Raw genomic sequence first — 20021 nt, forward strand, 5'->3', positions numbered from 1 at the left:
CTTCAATAGAAATCAGGAATTAGAAGTCTAGTGATGATTGTCAAACCATTGTCATAAGTAAGAAGTCTTACAGCACCAGGTTAAAGTCCAACAGGTTTGCTTCGAATCACTAGCTCTCGGAGCACTGCTCCTTCCTCAGGTGAATTGTCATAAGAACCTATCTGGTTCACTGATGTATTTTGGGAAAGGAAAGCTGGGCTGGCCCACATGTGACTCCAGATCCATAGTAATGGCCTGTCAAATGGGCCAGCAAGATGTTCAGATTTCTTTTCATTAAGGAGCAGTTTAGCGTGGCCAATCCACCTACCCTGCACATCTTTGGGTTGTGAGAGTGAGACCCACGCAAACGGGGGGAGAATGTGCAAACTCCACACGGACAGCGACCCAGGTCCGGAATCGAACCTGGGACCTTGACGCCGTGAGGCAGCAGTGCTAACCACTGCGCCACCGGCCATCCACAGCAAGCCATCCAATTGATGGGCAGTAAATGCTGGCCCAGCCAGCGACGCCCACGTCCCAGGAATTAATAGACGGAAAGTTGGACGGTTCTTTCATGGAATGCGTAGTGAGTCGAATGTGTATCGGGCTGGTATGGAGGGTGCTGGCTAGGTTTCTGACTGTGGGAGGGACTGAAACATACAGATCGTTTCAGAAAACTCTTGGGCCTGTTTAATCCCGTGGATAAACTTTGATTTGCTGGAGAAATCATGAATTTTCCCCAAGTGTTTTTCTCTGCCCCCTCCCCTTATTGACCAAGGGATTTTCTCTCTGGTGGGGGGGGGGGGGGGGGGGGGGGGGGGGGGGGGGGTGGGGGGGGGGGGGGGACAGACAGGGAAGAAGGTTTTTGTCACAACGTCTTGACCATCAGGTTTGGGAGACTTGATTAGCTCATCTGTGTTTGTACAGAGAAAGCATGGGAGCAACCAATGAGTGCAACACGGAAACGGAATTGTGTGAAGTTAAACATCCCCTCTCCTCCTCCCCCCCCCCCCCCCCCCCCCCCCACTCCAAACACGCCAAACAGTTCCACGGGTTTCAGAATTCCTTGAAGCAGAAAGACACAAATAAGCGTCAAACCTAACTTCTATACGTTGGCATCCTGCAGGCTGTAACGGGCCCCTTCAACACAGTCAGAGCCTCCAGAAAACCTGCTTTCAAAAGGATTTTGTTTTTCGAGCATTTTAAATCAACCAGGGAATCCAACAGAGCCTTCCTTGGAAATATTCAAGAGACTTTTGATGCAAGGTCAATAAAATAGGAACAGTTTTAAAAAAAGAACAAAGTGAGATACTGCTCTGGGAAGATTCACAGAAACACCCCCCCCCCCTCCCCCCTCCCCCCCAGTGAAATAAGATGATTGTCATTCCTAGAACGAGAGGTCACAGATATAGGTTGAGAGGCGGTAGATTGAAATGAAAATGAAATGAAAATCGCTTATTGTCACGAGTAGGCTTCAAATGAAGTTACTGTGATAAGCCCCTAGTCGCCACATTCCTGCCGCCTGTTCAGGGAGGCTGTTACGGGAATCGAACCGTGCTGCTGGTTTGCCTTGGTCTGCTTTCAAAGCCAGTGATTTAGCCCAGTGTGCTAAACATCCCCCTATTTAGATTTAGAACTGAGATGAGGAGGAACTACTTCTCGCAGAGGGTGGTGAATTGTGGACCTCGCTCCCCCATAGTGCAGTGGAATCGGAGTCATTAAATGGTTTCAAGAAGGAGATAGATGTATTTCTGATTTTTTTTAATGGGTGAAAGGGATACAGGGAACAGTTAGGGAGGTGGATTTGAGACCAGGAAGAGATCAGATCCGATTGAATGGCGGAGCAGGCTCGAAGGGCTGAATTTTCTACCTCTGCTCCTAATTCCTATGTTCCTATTCCTGCCCCATTTCCAGTCACTCGTACATTGTCCTGTTATTCCTGCCTTCGTGTCTGGTCATTCCCATCATTCCCGAACACTGCACAGGTCAGTCGTCGGTGCGATGGCGAATGATTTGGAAAATCGGCACAGCAAATTGGATGGTGCAGCGTGCGTGACGCTCCTGGTGAAGGATAGGAAAGATAACGGTGAGGTGACTGGTCACTATAAATAGCAAAATATATAATGAGATGAAGACAGCTGGAAATGGGCGGGAAGCCTAGATGGAAACATAAGACCATAAGACATAGGAGCAGAATTAGGCCACTCGGCCCATCGAGTCCGCTCCGCCATTCAATCATGGCTAATATTTTCTCTTCCCCATTCTCCTGCCTCCTCCCCATAACCCCTGATCCCCTTATTAATCAAGACATCATGGAGGCCCTTTGGCCCATCACATCTACGCCAGCCATCAAGCACAAATCTACCCTCATCCCTTTTTCCAGCACTTGATCCGACCCGGAATGGTGTCTGAGGTGGGCTCAAACTTCAAGGAGGTGAGTTTTTGAGACGGCCGATGCTTCAGCCTGGTCAGATTCAGTCACAGTTAATAAAGTGTATCTCTTTTAACACGCCAAACAGTTCCACGGGTTTCAGAATTCCTTGAAGCAGAAAGACACAAATAAGCATCAAACCTAACTTTTATACGTTGACATTCTGATTGGTGGGGTAACGGGCCCGAGGAGTGAACACTCTTTGGGTCAGTGGTTTGACATACGTTATCACTGGGCTGTGCAATCCCACCAGAATAATGGGTCAAGTCAGTGGTTCCTCAACAGGATTGCTCTCACCAAGTACCCCTGCTGCTTTTGGCTTTAGGAATAGTTAATTCCCCAGTTCAAATGAGCAGCCCAAGACTATATCGTTTGGCCGATACTATTTACAGAACAGGAACGGGAACAAACTCTTCAAACGTCCTATAAATATCCTTTGATGAAAGCAAGTATTGCCACCTTATCGGAATAATCTATTGACTGCAGAAATGCTCTCTGAGGTCTGACCTTTGAAGCTTTGTCTGCAACAGTCAACAGCAGCCGCTCCGTCAAAATGCTGGGCTCCCATTGCCAGCCTTTCTCAACAATGAACTCGAACGGATGAGAAAGCAAAGATCAGCCCTGACCTCAAACCATCCCTGCCACTTTCACTGCACCCGGAGCATTGACTGTTAAAGCGACTCCGCAACGCGCTGGGAGTAACTGCGGGTCACGACACTCAATGATTGGCCCGTATTTTATTTCAGACCCTGCGTAGCATCTAAGTTATTTTTACAAAAAAAAACAATATCGATAATGGCATCCGTCAGGTCAAATTTCTGATTCTCTTTGGTAAGCGAGACTGTCCAATGGGATGGAAGAGGAAAGCCGGTCAAAACCCAGTTGGTTGTCGACATCTAATATCCGGTTCTCCTCCTCCTCCTCCTCCTCTTCCCGGCTCAACAGGGCCAGCTCATTCTCGTAGCAAAAGGAGTTGTTGGCTGGCACCATGGAAAAGCAATTGTTCACCAGATCTTTGGCACTGCACCTGGGCGTGGTGGGCACTTCGTAGGTCTTATGGAACCTGGAGTAGTCCACCTTGTAGTGGTTCTTCTCCTCAAAGAGCACGGGCTCAAAGCGGTGGCTCCAGAGGATCTCATTGGCCAGGTAGGAGCTCCGCGCTTGTGTCGTCATTGCTGTGGCTTCAACCATCCCTTCCAGGATGACCACGATCTCAAAGTCTTCAGTCTCCAGGTCCTGCTTGCTTATACCGTAGAGAGGACTCTCCTCGTCAATCTCGTGGACTATAATTATGGGGGACACAAGGAAGATGCGGTCAAACCCAACATCATAACCGACGTTAAGATCTTTTTGGTCCAGGGGGAGGTATTCCCCTTCTGTCGTGACGTGAGGTTTAATAAGCTGGGCCCTGACGTGAGCCTCCACAATATGGCTCTTCCGGAGATTGCCTACACGCCACATGAGACACAATTTGCCATCTCTTATTGATATCACCGCATTGTGGCTGAACAGAAGTGTCTGTGCCCTTTTCTTTGGTCGCGCCATCTTTGCCATGATGGTGCCAATCATGAAAGAGTCAATGATGCAGCCAATGATGGATTGGAAGACGACCATGAAGATTGCGGCTGGGCATTCCTCGGTGACACAGCGGAAGCCGTAGCCAATGGTAGTCTGCGTCTCGATGGAAAAGAGAAAGGCTGCGACGAAGCCATTGACCTGCATGATGCACGGCTTGAGGTTTGCGTCGCGCTTTGACTTGTCCAGATCGCCGTGCATCATGGCTATGCACCAGAAGGCAAAACCGAAGACCAACCAGGAGATGAGGAACGCAGTGGAGAAGATCAAGAGCATGTACCTCCAGCGGGTATCCACGCAGGTGGTGAAGATATCGGCCATGTACCTCTCAGACTTGCCGCTCATCTTGGTGAAGTAGATGTTGCACTGTCCATTCTTCTTCACGAATCGGTTGCGGCATTTGCGGTGGGTCTGGATCTTGCCGTTGTCCTGCTCGTTGGCAGCCGATGAAATGCTGAGTTGGTCACCGTCCTTGTCGGAGGTCACCATGTTGTATTGGTTAGCCCGCACTGTACTCATCGCTGTGATGATCATGAGTCTCTGGAGACAAAGATGGGCTGGAGGTTTTCAGAAGATTGACTCCCTGAATCCCTCACACAGTGGGACTAGCCATGAGCGAGCAGGATACACAAGGACCTGGAAAGGCAGAGTAAATATCACTGTTTAATTGTTCATTTTACCTTGCCTTAATCACAGCACTGTTGGGGGAGGTGGTGGCGGAGTGGGTAATGTCTATTTGTCACTCCAGAGCCACAGCAATATGGTTGACTCCTATTGTCATTCTGATGTCACTCAGTTCAAGGGCAATTCAGAATGAGAACAAATACTGGCCGAGCCAATGACAGCCACATCCCATGAAGGAATTAATAAAAATACTCACCCACCTAACTACTCACTGAATATACCACACCCACTTTCCCACCACATACACTGAACTCATCATCCCCCGCCCCCCTCAAACCACCTCCATTACACCCATCGATATACAACCCACATTTCATCAGACATGGGGTTAAAACCAATTTCACTCACGCAAATCATATCACAACTCAACCCTGGACACACTCCCCCACACTCTTCCTCTCTCCCTCAACACCATCACACTCTCCCTCAACACCATCACACTCTCCCTCTCCTCCCTCAACACCATCACACTCTTCCTCTCTCCCTCAACACCACCACACTCTTCCTCAACACCACCACACCCTCCCTCTCCTCCCTCAACACCACCACACCCTCCCTCTCCTCCCTCAACACCACCACACCCTCCCTCAACACCACCACACCCTCCCTCTCCTCCCTCAACACCACCATACTCTTCCTCTCCTCCTTCGACACCACCACACTCTCCCTCTCCTCCCTCAACGCCATCACACTCTTCCTCTCTCCCTCATCACCACCACACTCTTCCTCAACACCACCACACCCTCCCTCTCCTCCCTCAACACCACCACACTCTTCCCCTCTCCCTCAACACCACCACACCCTCCCTCTCCTTCCTCAACACCACCACACTCTCCATCTCTCCCTCAACACCACCACACTCTTCCTCTCTCCCTCAACACCACCACACTCTTCCTCACACCACCACACCCTCCCTCTCCTCCCTCAACACCACCACACTCTTCCCCTCCTCCTTCAACACCACCACACTCTCCCTCTCCTCCTTCAACACCACCACACTCTCCCTCTCCTCCCTCAACACCATCACACTCTTCCTCTCCTCCCTCGACACCACCACACTCTTCCTCTCTCCCTCAACACCACCACACTCTCCCTCTCCTCCCTCAACACCACCACACTCTCCCTCTCCTCCCTCAACACCACCACACTCTCCCTCTCCTCCCTCAACACCACCACACTCTCCCTCTCCTCCCTCAACACCACCACACTCTCCCTCTCCTCCCTCAACACCACCACACTCTCCCTCTCCTCCCTCAACACCACCACACTCTCCCTCTCCTCCCTAACACCACCACACTCTCCCTCTCCTCCCTCAACACCACCACACTCTCCCTCTCCTCCTTCAACACCACCACACTCTCCCTCTCCTCCCTCGACACCATCACACTTTTCTTCTCCTCCCTCGACATCACGACACTCTCCCTCGACACTATCACACTCTCCCTCTCCTCCCTCGACACCATCACACTCTTCCTCTCCTCCCTCAACACCACCACACTCTTCCTCCCTCCCTCAACACCACCACACTCTCCCACTCTCCCTCAACACCACCACACTTCCTCTCTCCCTCAACACCACCACACTCTTCCTCTCCTCCCTCGACACCACCACACTCCCTCTCCTCCCTCAGCACCACCACACTCTCCCTCTCCTCCTTCAACACCACCACACTCTCCCTCTCCTCCCTCGACGCCATCACACTCTCCCTCTCCTCCCTCGTAACACCATCACACTCTCCCTCTCCTCCCTCGACACCATCACACCCTCCCTCTCCTCCCTCAACACCACCACACTCTCCCTCTCCTCCCTCAACACCACCACACTCTCCCTCAACACCACCACACTCTCCCTCAACACCACCACACTCTTCCTCTCTCCCTCGACACCATCACACTCTTCCTCTCCTCCCTCGACACCATCACACTCTTCCTCTCCTCCCTCGACACCACCACACTCTTCCTCTCCTCCCTCGACACCACCACACTCTTCCTCTCCTCCCTCAACACCACCACACTCTCCCACTCTCCCTCAACACCACCACACTCTTCCTCTCTCCCTCAACACCATCACACTCTTCCTCTCCTCCCTCGACACCACCACACTCTTCCTCTCCTCCCTCAACACCACCACACTCTTCCTCTCCTCCCTCAACACCACCACACTCTTCCTCTCCTCCCTCAACACCACCACACTCTCCCTCTCCTTCCTCAACACCACCACACTCTCCATCTCTCCCTCAACACCACCACACTCTTCCTCTCTCCCTCAACACCACCACACTCTTCCTCTCTCCTCCCTAACACCACCACACTGTTCCTCTCTCCCTTGACACCACCACACTGTTCCTCTCTCCCTCAACACCACCACACTCTCCCTCTCCTCCCTCGACGCCATCACACTCTTCCTCTCTCCCTCAGCACCACCACACTTCCTCTCCTCCCTCAACACCACCACACTCTCCCTCTCCTCCCTCAACACCACCACACTCTCCCTCTCCTCCCTCAACACCACCACACTCTCCCTCTCCTCCCTCGACACCACCACACTCTCCCTCTCCTCCCTCAACACCACCACACTCTCCCTCTCCTCCCTCAACACCACCACACCCTCCCTCTCCTCCCTCAACACCACCACACTCTCCCTCTCCTCCCTCGACACCACCACACCCTCGCTCGACACCACCACACTCTCCCTCTCCTCCCTCGACACCACCACACTCTCCCTCTCCTCCCTCAACACCACCACACTCTCCCTCTCCTCCCTCGACACCACCGCACTCTCCCTCTCCTCCCTCGACACCACCACACTCTCCCTCTCCTCCCTCAACACCACCACACTCTCCCTCTCCTCCCTCAACACCACCACACTCTCCCTCTCCTCCCTCGACACCACCACACTTCCTCTCTCCCTCGACACCACCACACTCTTCCTCTCTCCCTCAGCACCACCACACTCTCCCTCTCCTCCCTCGACACCACCACACTCTCCCTCTACTCCCTCGACGCCATCACACTCTTCCTCTCTCCCTCGACACCACCACACTCTCCCACTCTCCCTCAGCACCACCACACTCTCCCTCTCCTCCCTCAACACCACCACACTCTCCCACTCTCCCTCAACACCACCACACCCTCCCTCTCCTCCCTCAACAACACCCTCCCTCTCCTCCCTCAACACCACCACACCCTCCCTCTCCTCCCTCGACACCACCACACTCTCCCTCGACACCACCACACTCTCCCACTCTCCCTCAGCACCACCACACCCTCCCTCTCCTCCCTCGACACCACCACTCTCTCCCTCGACACCACCACACTCTCTCCTCCCTCGACACCACCCCACTCTGTCCCCTCTATCTCTCCTCTCACCACCACACGCCACCCCACTCTCCATACCTCTCACCTGCTCCCCACCTTCCTCTCCCGCCCGCCCCCCCCCCCCTCCCTCCTCTCTATCTTTCTCCTGTAAATCACCGCATGGAGCTCCCACATAATTTTTGACAGGTTTCCCTGGTAACGGAGGTGATTGATAGAACTAGCTGGTTGTGCCCATAAAGATCACCACATTCTCAGTCAGACAGACACTTCCCCAGACCAAACTCCGGCAATTATTTTAAAAGCAATAGTGCCCAGTTGAGTGAGAGCAGGAGGGTGGCAGGAATAGAGGGATTGCAAAGTCTGCATCACAGTGGGATGGAATCTACAAACACTCCCATCCAAAATATTCAGAAAAAGAGTCAGCGAACAAGTAAGATACAATAGAAAATAAATCAATTGCGGGAATGCTCAGCCGATACAGATAAATAAAGAGATTGCGAAGAGAGAGAGAGAGTTATTGGGAGGTGGATATACAGGAAGATTAAAATAGAATTCAGGCTCTGCCCTAGATTCCGCATTCACACCGATCATAGAAACAAATCGCTGCATTTACCTGGTCCGCTTTGTCCCTCCCTCCAGTTCCTTCCAGGTAAAGAGAGACTCATCAACTCCCCTCCTTTGCTGATATTCCAAACACAATTTGCCAAATTGCCCCGGATTCTCGAGCTGTTTCCACTTCCCAGATTGACTCTGTCGGAGAGTCAGTTTTAATTGGTTTATATGAGGAACCTGTCGGAGGCTCAGAAAGCTGCTGCTCTCTCTCCTCACACTCTTTCTCTCTCTCTCTCTCTCCTCACACTCACCCTCTCTCTCGCCTCACTCTTCCCTCTCTCTCATCACCCTCTCTCTCCTCACACTCTTTCTCTCTCTCTCTCTCTCTCCTCACACTCACCTCCACTCTCGCCTCACTCTTCCCTCTCTCTCATCACCCTCTCTCTCTCCTCACACTCTTTCTCTCTCTCTCTCTCCTCACACTCACCTCCTCTCTCCTCACTCTCCCCTCTCTCTCATCACCCTCTCTCTCTCCTCACACTCTTTCTCTCTCCTCACACTCACCTCCTCTCTTGCCTCACTCTCCCCTCTCTCTCCTCACACTCTTTCTCTCTATCTCTCCTCACACTCACCTCCTCTCTCTCCTCACTCTCCCCTCTCTCTCATCACCCTCTCTTTCTCTCCTCACACTCTTTCTCTATCTCTCTCCTCACACTCACCTCCTCTCTCTCCTCACTCTCCCCTCTCTTCTCATCACCCTCTCTCTCTCCTCACACTCTTTCTCTCTCTCTCTCCTCACACTCACCTCCTCTCTCTCCTCACTCTCCCCTCTCTCTCATCACCCTCTCTTTCTCTCCTCACACTCTTTCTCTATCTCTCTCCTCACACTCACCTCCTCACTCTCCCCTCTCTCTCATCACCCTCTCTTTCTCTCCTCACACTCTTTCTCTCTCTCTCTCTCTCTCTCCTCACACTCACCTCCTCTCTCGCCTCACTCTTCCCTCTCTCTCATCACCCTCTCTTTCTCTCCTCACACTCTTTCTCTATCTCTCTCCTCACACTCACCTCCTCTCTCTCCTCACTCTCCCCTCTCTCTCATCACCCTCTCTCTCCTCACACTCTTTCTCTATCTCTCTCATCACACTCACCTCCTCTCTCTCCTCACTCTCCCCTCTCTCTCATCACCCTCTCTCTCTCCTCACACTCTTTCTCTCTCTCTCCTCACACTCACCTCCTCGCGCCTCACTCTCCTCTCTCTCTCATCACCCTCTCTCTCTCCTCACACTCTTTCTCTCTATCTCTCCTCACACTCACCTCCTTTCTCTCCTCACACTCACCTCCTCTCTCGCCTCATTCTCCCCTCTCTCTCATCACCCTCTCTCCTCACACTCACCTCCTCTCTCTCCTCACACTTTTTCTCTCTCTCTCTCTCTCTCTCCTCACACTCACCTCCTCTCTCTCCTCACTCTCCTCTCTCTCCCCTCACACTCCTCCTCTCCTCACTCCTCTCTCTCTCTCTCCTCCCACTCACCTCCTCCCTCTCACCTCCTCCCTCTCTCCTCACACTCTCCTCCTCTCTCTCCTTACACTCTCCTCTCATCACATTCTTTCCTCACACTCCTCTTCTCTCCCCTCACACTTTCTTCCTCTCCTCACACTCTCCTCCTCTCTCTCATCATACTTCTCTTCCTCTCTCTCTCCTCACACTCTCCTCTTTCTTCTTGCACTCTCCTCTCTCTCCTCACATTCTCCTATCTCTCCTCTCCTCTCTCTCTCCTCACCCTCTCCTCGCCTCACAATTTCCTCGCTCTCTTGCTCCTCTTCTCCCTCTTTCTCCCTCTCCTCATCTCCCACCCCTTTTCTCCTTCACCCTCCCTCGCCCTCTCTCCTCCTTTCCCTCTGCATCTGCCTTTTCTCCTCTCTCTCTCGCCTCTTCCTTGTTGTCTTTCTTTCTCATCTTCTCCCTCTACTCTCTCCTCCTTTTCCTCGCCGCCCCTCTCTGCCAATCCCTCCATCTCTCGTTGTCCTCCTCTCTCTCTCTCCTCTTCCTCTGCTTCTCTCATTCCTTTTGTCCTTTTTTCTCCCACCTTTCACTTTGTATCTGATGGGAAAGGATACTTTCTAAACCGTGAAACGCTGGAAAGAGCGAAGGCTGGGCAGCGGAAGGGGGAGGAACACAGATCATTGAAATGTCATGGATAGATACAATAAAATGTGAATAAGGTAAATGCTGACCTTTAGAGGAATAGAATACGAGGGGTAGAATCTATACAAGGCCCTGCTTAGGCCACGACTGGAGCTACTGTAAACAGTTCTGGGCATCACACCCAGGGTAGGATATGTTGACCATGATGGACTGCAGTGTGGCTTTACCAGAATGATACTCTGGACTTCAAGCGTTAAATTATGAGGAACGATTGCACAAACTAGGATTCCATTCCCTGGAATTTAGACGGTTAAACATCTCCGATATACTAAAGGGGACTGATGAGGGACTGAACCTATTTCTGTCGGTGGTTTTGCCGTTGCCTTCTGCTGACTAGGAAACCCTCCCACCCTTACCGCCTGCCGTCAGGAGGATTTACAGGCCGATAGTCAACCTGCTTGGCCACGTGATGAGTGCGCCTTCCGTGGCCATTGGGTCCTGAAGTGGGACTTGAACCCGGAGCTTTTGGCCCAGAGGAAGTGGTGCTAACCCATTGCTCTGCAACATAGTCACGCTCACCGAATTGTACCACACGATGTCCCAGACACCCCCCCCCCCCCCCCCCCCCCCCCCCCCCCCCCCCCCCCCCCCCCCCCCCCGAGTATGTCCCGTCTCACCAGGAAGACAAACCCACCAGAGGCAGTAGCGCAGTGGGGTCACAGTCAGGAGGGGGTTACCCCGGGAGTCCTCAACCTTGACTCCGGGCCCCAAGAGGTCCTATGGTACCAGGTTAAACATGGGTGAGGGAACGTGCTGATTATCACGTACCGCTCACTCCTCGCCCCCATCCCCCTCCCCAGGTATTTGTCCATGCTGAACACCAATTCGAGGGAGTACTGAAGGTGGCAGGGGCACGGAATGTACTCTGGCTTTGGGGACTTCAAGGCCCATCACCAAGGGTGGCTCGATAACACCACCACAGATGGAGCTGGCCAACTCCTTAAAGGAGCCAGCTGCTAGACTGGGACTGCAGCCAGTGTGAGAGAGCCAACAAGAGGGGAAAACCTACTTGAATTTATCCTCACCAATTTATGTCGTAGGTACATCTGTTGGTAAGAGTGACCACCACGCAGTCCTTGTGGAGGCAAAGTCTTGTCTTCAAATTGAGGACGCCCGCCATTGTGTTGTGTGACATTACCACTGTGCCAAATGCAGATTTTGATCCGATCCAGCATCTCAAAACTGGCAATCCATGAGGTGCTTTGGGCCATCAGCAGCAGCCGAATTGTACTCCATCACAATCTGTAACCTTATGGCCCCAGCATAACTCCCACTCTACCATTACCACCAAGCCAGGGGGTCAGCCCTGGTTCAATGAGGAGGGCATGAGGTGTCAACCTGGTGAAGCTACAACACGGGACTGCTTGCATGCCAAGCAGCGAGCGATAGACAGAGCTAAACGATCACGCAACCAACGGATCAGATCCAAGCTCTGCAGTCCCGCCACATCCAGCTGCATATGGCGATGGACAATTAAACATCTCCCTGGAGGAGGTGGCTCCACAAATATTCCCATCCTCAATGATGGAGGAGCCCAGTACAATCAGTGCAAAAGACAAGGCTGAGGCATTCGCAACAATCCCTCGGCAGAAGTGCCGAGTGGGTGATCCATCTCGGCCTCCTTCAGGCATCACACATGCCAGTCTTCAGCCACTTCTATTCACTCCCATGTGATATGAAGAAACAGCAGACTGCACTGGATACTGCAAAGGCCATGGGTACAAACAACATTCTGGCAATAGTACTGAAAACCTGTGCTACAGAAATAGCCAAGCTGTTCCAGCACAGCTACAATACTGGCATCTATCCAGCCATGTAGAAAATTGCTCAGATATGTCCTTCCCACAAGACACAGGACAAATCCAACGCAGCCAATTACTGCCCTATCAGTCTACTCTCCATCATCAGTGAAGTGAGGAAAGGGGCCATTAACAGTTCTATCAAGCCGCACTCCGCAATAACCTGCTCACTGATACTTCCAATTCTGCCAGAGTCACTTACCTCCTGACCTCATTACAGCCTTTTCCCAAATATGGACAAAAGATCTGAACACAAGAAGTGAGGTGAGAGTGACTGCTCTTGACATCAAGGCAGCATTTGACCACATTTGGCATCAAGGGGTCCTAGCAAAACTGAAGTCAATGGGAATCAGGGGGAATCTCTCCATTGGTTGGAGACCTATTTAGCACAAAGGAAAGGTTGTCGGAGGTCAATCATCTCAGTTCCAGGCCAATGCTGTAGGATTATCTCGGGGTAGTGTCCAAGGCCCAACCATCTCCAGTTTCTTCATCAACCTCCGCTCTATCATAAAGTCAGAAGTGGGGACGTTCGCTGACGACGACACAATGTTCAGCATCACTAGTGATTCCTCAGATACTGAAGCAGTCCGTTTCCATATGCAGCAAGACCTGGACAATATCCAGGCGTGGGCTGGCAAGTGGCAAGTAGCAAAGTAACATTCGTGCCACACAAGTGCCAGACATTGATCATCTCCAACAAGAGAAAATCTAACTATCTCCGCTTGACATTCTATGGCATTACCGTTGCTGAATCCACCGCCCTCCGCTCATCAATCATCTTCCTCACTTCCTCAACAAACGCGATCAAGTTAGTGAGACACAAGCCCATCCATTCAAGATTGCTTTCCTCCTGTTATTCTGAGAAGTACAATATTTTTACGTGGTGCCCGAGGATGACTGCTGTGTTGGTTCCCTTTTCTATTGTAGAAAACAAAAGTGCGTTTGTCACCTGAGCGAGCGGGTTGGTGGCCATTTTGAGTGAGGAGGCGCTGGCCATTTTAAATGAAGCAGTGGCCATTTTGAGTGAGGAGGCGCTGGCCATTTTAAATGAAGCAGTGGCCATTTTGAGTGGGCCATTCTTTTCTCATTCTCCCCCGCCCCGCCCCACCATCCCTCCTCCCTTCCAAACAACTCGCAATTTGGAAGATGTGCGGTGAGGAACTTGTAAAAGTGGGGAGGGGAGAAATTTAAAAGTTGGTGACAGATTGTTAATTTATTGTTTTTTTTTTCATTCAGTTCGGCACTGAGGGAAGTGCTCAGTGTTGGTCTCTGCTGTATTTATGTTATGTTCCTGCCTGAAAAAAATAAATGCAGCTGCCACCAAAAAAAAAGTTAGTGAGACACGACCTCCCGTTCGCAAAACCATTCTGCCTCTCGCTAATAAGTCCATTTGTTTCCAAATGGAAGTAAATCCTGTCCCAAAGAATCCTCTCCAATAATTTCCCTATCACTGACATAAGGCTCAACAGCATGTAATTTCCTGGATTATCCTTGCTACCCTTCTTAAACAAAGGAATAGCATTGGCTACTCCAGTCCTCTGGGGCCTCACCTGTAGCCAATGACGATACAGAGATTTCTGTCAAAACCCCAGCAATTTTCTCCCTTGCCTCCCTCCGTATTTTGGGGTACATCCCATCAGGCTTTTCAAGATGCCCAACACCACCTCCTCTTGAATATCGACATGACCCAGACTATTTACACACCCTTCCCCAGACACATCACCCACCAAGTCCTTCTCTCTGGTGAATACTGATGCAAAGTACTCATTTAATACCTCACCCATTTCCTCTGGCTCCACGCATAGGTTCTGTCCTTCAGTGAGCCAGCTTTTCCCTTGCTACCCTCGTGCTCTTTATAGGGCTGGTTTAGCTCAGTGGGCTAGACAGCTGGTTTGTAATGCAGAATAGGGCCAACAGCACAGGTTCAATTCCTGTACCAGCTTAACCGAACAGGTGCCGGAATGTGGCGACTAGGGACTTTTCACAGTAACTTCATACTTGTGACAATAAAAGATTATTATTATTATTAATAATAGGGACTGGTTTAGCATAAAGCTAAATAGCTGGCTTTTAAAGCAGACCAAGGCAGGCCAGCAGCACGGTTCAATTCCTGTACCAGCCTCACTGAACAGGCGCCGGAATGTAGTGACTAGGGGCTTTTCACAGTAACTTCATTTGAAGCCTACTTGTGACAATAAGCGATTTTCATTTCATATTATATAAAAAGCTTTGGGATTTTCCTTAATCCTGTATGCCAAAGAGCAGAGCAGAGCAGCCATGATCTCACTGAATGAGGAACAGAATCAAGAGGTTAAATAGCCTCCTCCTGTTCTTATAAATAGTGAACAAAATTATCCCAAATACCCGCGTGCCAAACACCCCATTTCAAACTCACCTGTCCCAAACTCACCTGTCCTATCTAGCCATCTCCCCTTGATATTCCAGAGTGTTACTCATCGCTGAATCCCCACACTGTTAATGTCTTGGAGGTTACCATTGACTAGAAACGGAACTGGATGAGCCACATAAATGCAATGGCTACAAGAGCAGGGCAGAGGCTGGAAGTTCTGCGGCGAGTAACTCATCTCCTGACTCCCCAAAGCCTGTCCACCATCTACAAAGCACAAGTCAGGAGTGTGATGGAATAGTCTCCACTTGCCTGGATGGCCAGAGCTCTAACATCACTCAAAAGACTTGATATCATCGAGTTCAAAGAAGCTTATTTGATCCACACCCCACCCATCACCTTCAATATTCACTCACTTCACCACTATTGCATAGTACGTTCAGTGCGTACGGTTTAGTACAGCAACTCACCAAGGTTCCTTTAACAGCGCCTTCCTAACCCACAACCGCTACCATCTAGAAGGACAAGGGCAGCAGATACATGGGAACCCCACCACCTGCAAGTTCTCCTCCGAGCCACGTAACATCTTGATTTGGAAATGTATCGTCATTCCTCCAATGCCGCTGGGTCTAAAACATGGAACTCCCTTTCTAACAGCACTGTGAGCTTTACAACATGCCAGCTCACCACCACCACCTTCTCGAGGGCAACCTTGCTGAACAAATAGCGAGTTTGTCCCATTGTGTACTCTTCGGAAAGTGAAGAGTTTGTCCTGGCACACATCTTCAACTCTGATGTTACCTAATCCCACATCCGATGGGAAGAGGTACTTGCTGAGTTTCACCTCCTCTATTCTCAACTATCTCGCCACAAACCAGTGTCCGATTAAGACGCCGAGTCCTTCAAAGCATGCTGAGTGGGTCAAGTGTAAGCATGTTGTGGAATACCTAATGCCTAGTCTGACGTTCCACATGCCTGGTGGTGTTGCCAGGTCTCCGGGCCTACCCAGGCCTCCGGACTCCAGACTCCGGGCCTCCGGGCATATCTGCAAACCTGACCACGGGACCCCAGTCGTCATTCCAAACAAATGTGATTATAGAACATAGAACAGTACAGCACAGAACAGGCCCTTCGGCCCTCGATGTTGTGCCGAGCAATGATCACCCTACCTAAACCCACGTAGCCCGTATACCCGTAACCCAACAATCCCCCCATTAACCTTACACTACGGGCAATTTAGCATGGCCAATCCACCTAACCCGCACATCTTTGGACTGTGGGAGGAAACCGGAGCACCCGGAGGAAACCCACGCACACACGGGAAGGACGTGCAGACTCCACACAGACAGTGACCCAGCCGGGAATCGAACCTGGGACCCTGGAGCTGTGAAGCATTGATGCTAACCACCATGCTACCGTGAGGTGCATGTGCATTATGTTAACAGAATGCACGCTGTCCTTGACGACGGTTCCAAATTCATTCCTCGTGGATCCGCTGCCAAGCATGGCTGTAGAGCCTTGCTTGAAAACAGGCTACAAAAATGTCTGTTGACTTGTGTAGGAGTAACGAGCTGCCTTGCGATGGGTATGAAAGGATTCCTCCGTATGGATCGCAGTGCTTCCATGCATGTACGGACTGATCAAGACACACAAAAGCGAGGACCCATTATGCCCTATTTTATCAATGTGCAGCAGGAATTGGCCAAAGGGTTGAGTGAATTACTCCAGTTCTTAGTGAGTTTTCCACATAGAGGGCAAAAGGAATCCTTCGTTTTCGCAAAGTCTATATGCGACCTCACATTGACCTCAGTGTCTTGTCTATGTGCATTGCGAGCTTATTTGTAAATGTGCCCATGAAGGCTATTGACATCTGTGCCATCTGTGTCGCTATCACAGCAATACGGAGGTTTTCTGAAACTGTATTCATGGAGCTTATGACCTTGGCAACTTGCACACTTTAAAAAAAAATTTAGTGTACCCAATTCATTTTTTCCAATTAAGCGTCAATTTAGCGTGGCCAATCCACCTACCCTGCACATCTTTGGGTTGTGGAGGCGAAACCCACGCAGACACGGGGAGAATGTGCAAACTCCACACGGACAGTGACCCAGAGCCGGGATCGAACCTAGGACCTTAGCGCCGTGAGGCAAAGGTGCTAACCACAGCACCACCGTGCTGCCCACAACTTGCACACTTAAGATCAGTTTCAAACCTGCTAATCTGAGAATATTCCCAATGTGTAGATGGCATCGTTCATGATCTTTGAACCTGTAACTCCTTGTGTACTTTACACTCCATATACACCGGATCACATACTGAGATTCACTTTTGAAATGGAATAGTCTAACGTGCTCCCTGGAGTCTGCAGTGAGTTGGGAGTCAGTGGGTTGGGGGTCAGTGGGTTGGGGGTCAGTGGGTTGGGGTCAGTGGGTTGGGGGTCAGTGGGTTGGGGGTCAGTGGGTTGGGGGTCAGTGGGTTGGGGGTCAGTGGGTTGGGGTCAGTGGGTTGGGGGTCAGTGGGTTGGGGTCAGTGGGTTGGGGGTCAGTGGGTTGGGGTCAGTGGGTTGGGGGTCAGTGAGTTGGGGGTCAGTGGGTTGGGGGTCAGTGAGTTGGGGTCAGTGGGTTGGGGTCAGTGGGTTGAGGACTAGGTTGGGGGTCAGAGTTGGGGTCAGTGGGTTGGGGTCAGTGGGTTGGGGGTCAGCGGGTTGGGGGTCAGCGGGTTGGGGCTCAGTGGGTTGAGGTCAGTGGGTTGGGGTCAGTGGTTTGGGGGTCAGTGGGTTGGGGGTCAGAGTTGGGGTCAGTGGGTTGGGGTCAGTGGGTTGGGGGTCAGCGGGTTGGGGGTCAGCGGGTTGGGGCTCAGTGGGTTGAGGTCAGTGGGTTGGGGTCAGTGGTTTGGGGTCAGTGGGTTGGGGGTCAGTGAGTTGGGGTCAGTGGGTTGGGGTCAGTGGGTTGAGGACTGGGTTGGGGGTCAGAGTTGGGGTCAGTGGGTTGGGGTCAGTGGGTTGGGGGTCAGCGGGTTGGGGCTCAGTGGGTTGGGGGTCAGCGGGTTGGGGGTCAGCGGGTTGGGGCTCAGTTGGTTGAGGGTCAGCGGGTTGGGGCTCAGTGGGTTGAGGTCAGTGGGTTGGGGTCAGTGGGTTGGGGTCAGTGGGTTGGGGGTCAGTGGGTTGAGGCAGTGAGTTGGGGGTCAGTGAGTTGGGGGTCAGTGGGTTGGGGGTCAGTGGGTTGGGGGTCAGTGGGTTGAGGGTCAGCGGGTTGGGGGTCAGTGGGTTGGGGTCAGTGGTTTGGGGTCAGTGGGTTGAGGTCAGTGAGTTGGGGGTCAGTGGGTTGGGGTCAGTGGGTTGGGGGTCAGAGAGTTTGGGGCAGTGGGTTGGGGTCAGTGGGTTGGAGGTCAGTGGGTTAGGGGTCAGTGGGTTGAGGCAGTGAGTTGGGGGTCAGTGAGTTGGGGGTCAGTGGGTTAGGGGTCAGTGGGTTGAGGTCAGTGGGTTGGGGGTTAGTAGGTTGGGGTCAGTGGGTTGGGGGTCAGTGGGTTGAGGCAGTGAGTTGGGGGTCAGTGAGTTGGGGGTCAGTGGGTTGGGGTCAGTGGGTTGGGGGTCAGTGGGTTGGGGGTCAGTGGGTTGGGGTCAGTGGGTTGAGGTCAGTGAGTTGGGGGTCAGTGGGTTCGGGTCAGTGGGTTGGGGGTCAGTGGGTTGAGGCAGTGAGTTGGGGGTCAGTGAGTTGGGGGTCAGTGGGTTGGGGGTCAGTGGGTTGGGGGTCAGTGGGTTGGGGTCAGTGAGTTTGGGGCAGTGGGTTGGGGGTCAGTGGGTTGGGGTCAGTGGGTTGGGGGTCAGTGGGTTGAGGTCAGTGGGTTGGGGTCAGTGGGTTAGGGGTCAGTAGGTTGGGGGTCAGTGGGTTGGGGGTCAGTGAGTTTGGGGCAGTGGGTTGGGGTCAGTGGGTTAGGGGTCAGTGAGTTGGGGGTCAGTGAGTTGGGGGTCAGTGGGTTAGGGGTCAGTGGGTTGGGGTCAGTGGGTTGGGGTCAGTGAGTTGGGGGTCAGTGAGTTTGGGGCAGTGGGTTGGGGTGAGTGGGTTAGGGGTCAGTGAGTTGGGGGTCAGTGGGTTAGGGGTCAGTGAGTTGGGAGTCAGTAGGTTGGGGTCAGTGGGTTGGGGGTCAGTGGGTTGGGGGTCAGTGGGTTGGGGGTCAGTGGGTTGGGGTCAGTGAGTTGGGGGTCAGTGGGTTGGGGGTCAGTGGGTTGGGGTCAGTGGGTTGGGGGTCAGTGGGTTGGGGTCAGTGGGTTGGTGGTCGGTGAGTTGGGGGTCAGTGGGTTGGGGGTCAGTGGGTTGGGGTCAGTGGGTTGGGGGTCAGTGGGTTGGGAGTCAGTGGGTTGGGGGTCAGTGGGTTGGGGTCAGTGGGTTGGTGGTCGGTGAGTTGGGGGTCAGTGAGTTGGGGGTCAGTGAGTTGGGGGTCAGTGGGTTGAGGTCAGTGAGTTGGGGGTCAGTGGGTTGGGGGTCAGCGGGTTGGGGCTCAGTGGGTTGAGGTCAGTGGGTTGGGGTCAGTGGGTTGGGGGTCAGTGGGTTGAGGTCAGTGGGTTGGGGGTCAGTGGGTTGGGGGTCAGTGGGTTGGGGTCAGTGGGTTAGGGGTCAGTGGGTTGGGGGTCAGTGGGTTGAGGTCAGTGAGTTTGGGGGTCAGTGGGTTGGGGTCAGTGGGTTGGGGGTCAGTGGGTTGGGGGTCAGTGGGTTGGGGTCAGTGGGTTGGGGGTCAGTGGGTTGGGGGTCAGCGGGTTGGGGGTCAGTGGGTTGGGGTCAGTGGGTTGGGGTCAGTGAGTTGGGGGTCAGTGAGTTGGGGGTCAGTGGGTTGGGGTCAGTGAGTTGGGGGTCAGTGAGTTTGGGGCAGTGGGTTGGGGTCAGTGGGTTAGGGGTCAGTGGGTTGGGGTCAGTGGGTTGGGGGTCAGTGAGTTGGGGGTCAGTGAGTTGGGGGTCAGTGGGTTAGGGGTCAGTGAGTTGGGGGTCAGTGGGTTGGGGGTCAGTGGGTTGGGGTCAGTGGGTTGGGGGTCAGTGGGTTGAGGTCAGTGAGTTGGGGGTCAGTGGGTTGGGGGTCAGTGGGTTGGGGTCAGTGAGTTGGGGGTCAGTGGGTTGGGGGTCAGTGGGTTGGGGTCAGT

General features: G+C 52.6%; 2 protein-coding genes across 2 annotated transcripts in view; one reads left to right on the plus strand and one right to left on the minus strand.

Annotated features, from left to right (window-relative positions):
* Positions 1-1725: 1725 nt before the first annotated feature.
* Positions 1726-8852, minus strand: LOC119956536 (ATP-sensitive inward rectifier potassium channel 12-like). Its single transcript, XM_038783828.1, has 2 exons — positions 8600-8852; positions 1726-4621 (listed from the first exon to the last, which is right to left on the minus strand). The coding sequence occupies exon 2, from the start codon at positions 4517-4519 to the stop codon at positions 3221-3223; it is 1299 nt and encodes a 432-aa protein (XP_038639756.1). The 5' UTR covers positions 4520-4621; positions 8600-8852; the 3' UTR covers positions 1726-3220.
* Positions 8853-16336: 7484 nt separating this feature from the next.
* Positions 16337-20021, plus strand: part of LOC119956631 (ER lumen protein-retaining receptor 3-like) — a 48998-nt gene continuing 45313 nt past the window's right edge. The window contains exon 1 of the mRNA XM_038783971.1: positions 16337-16624. Coding sequence (XP_038639899.1) covers positions 16337-16624 — 288 coding nt within the window. The remainder of the gene's footprint in view (positions 16625-20021) is intronic.

This window comes from Scyliorhinus canicula, chromosome 23 (genome assembly GCF_902713615.1).
Source record: "Scyliorhinus canicula chromosome 23, sScyCan1.1, whole genome shotgun sequence".
NCBI lineage: Eukaryota > Metazoa > Chordata > Chondrichthyes > Carcharhiniformes > Scyliorhinidae > Scyliorhinus > Scyliorhinus canicula.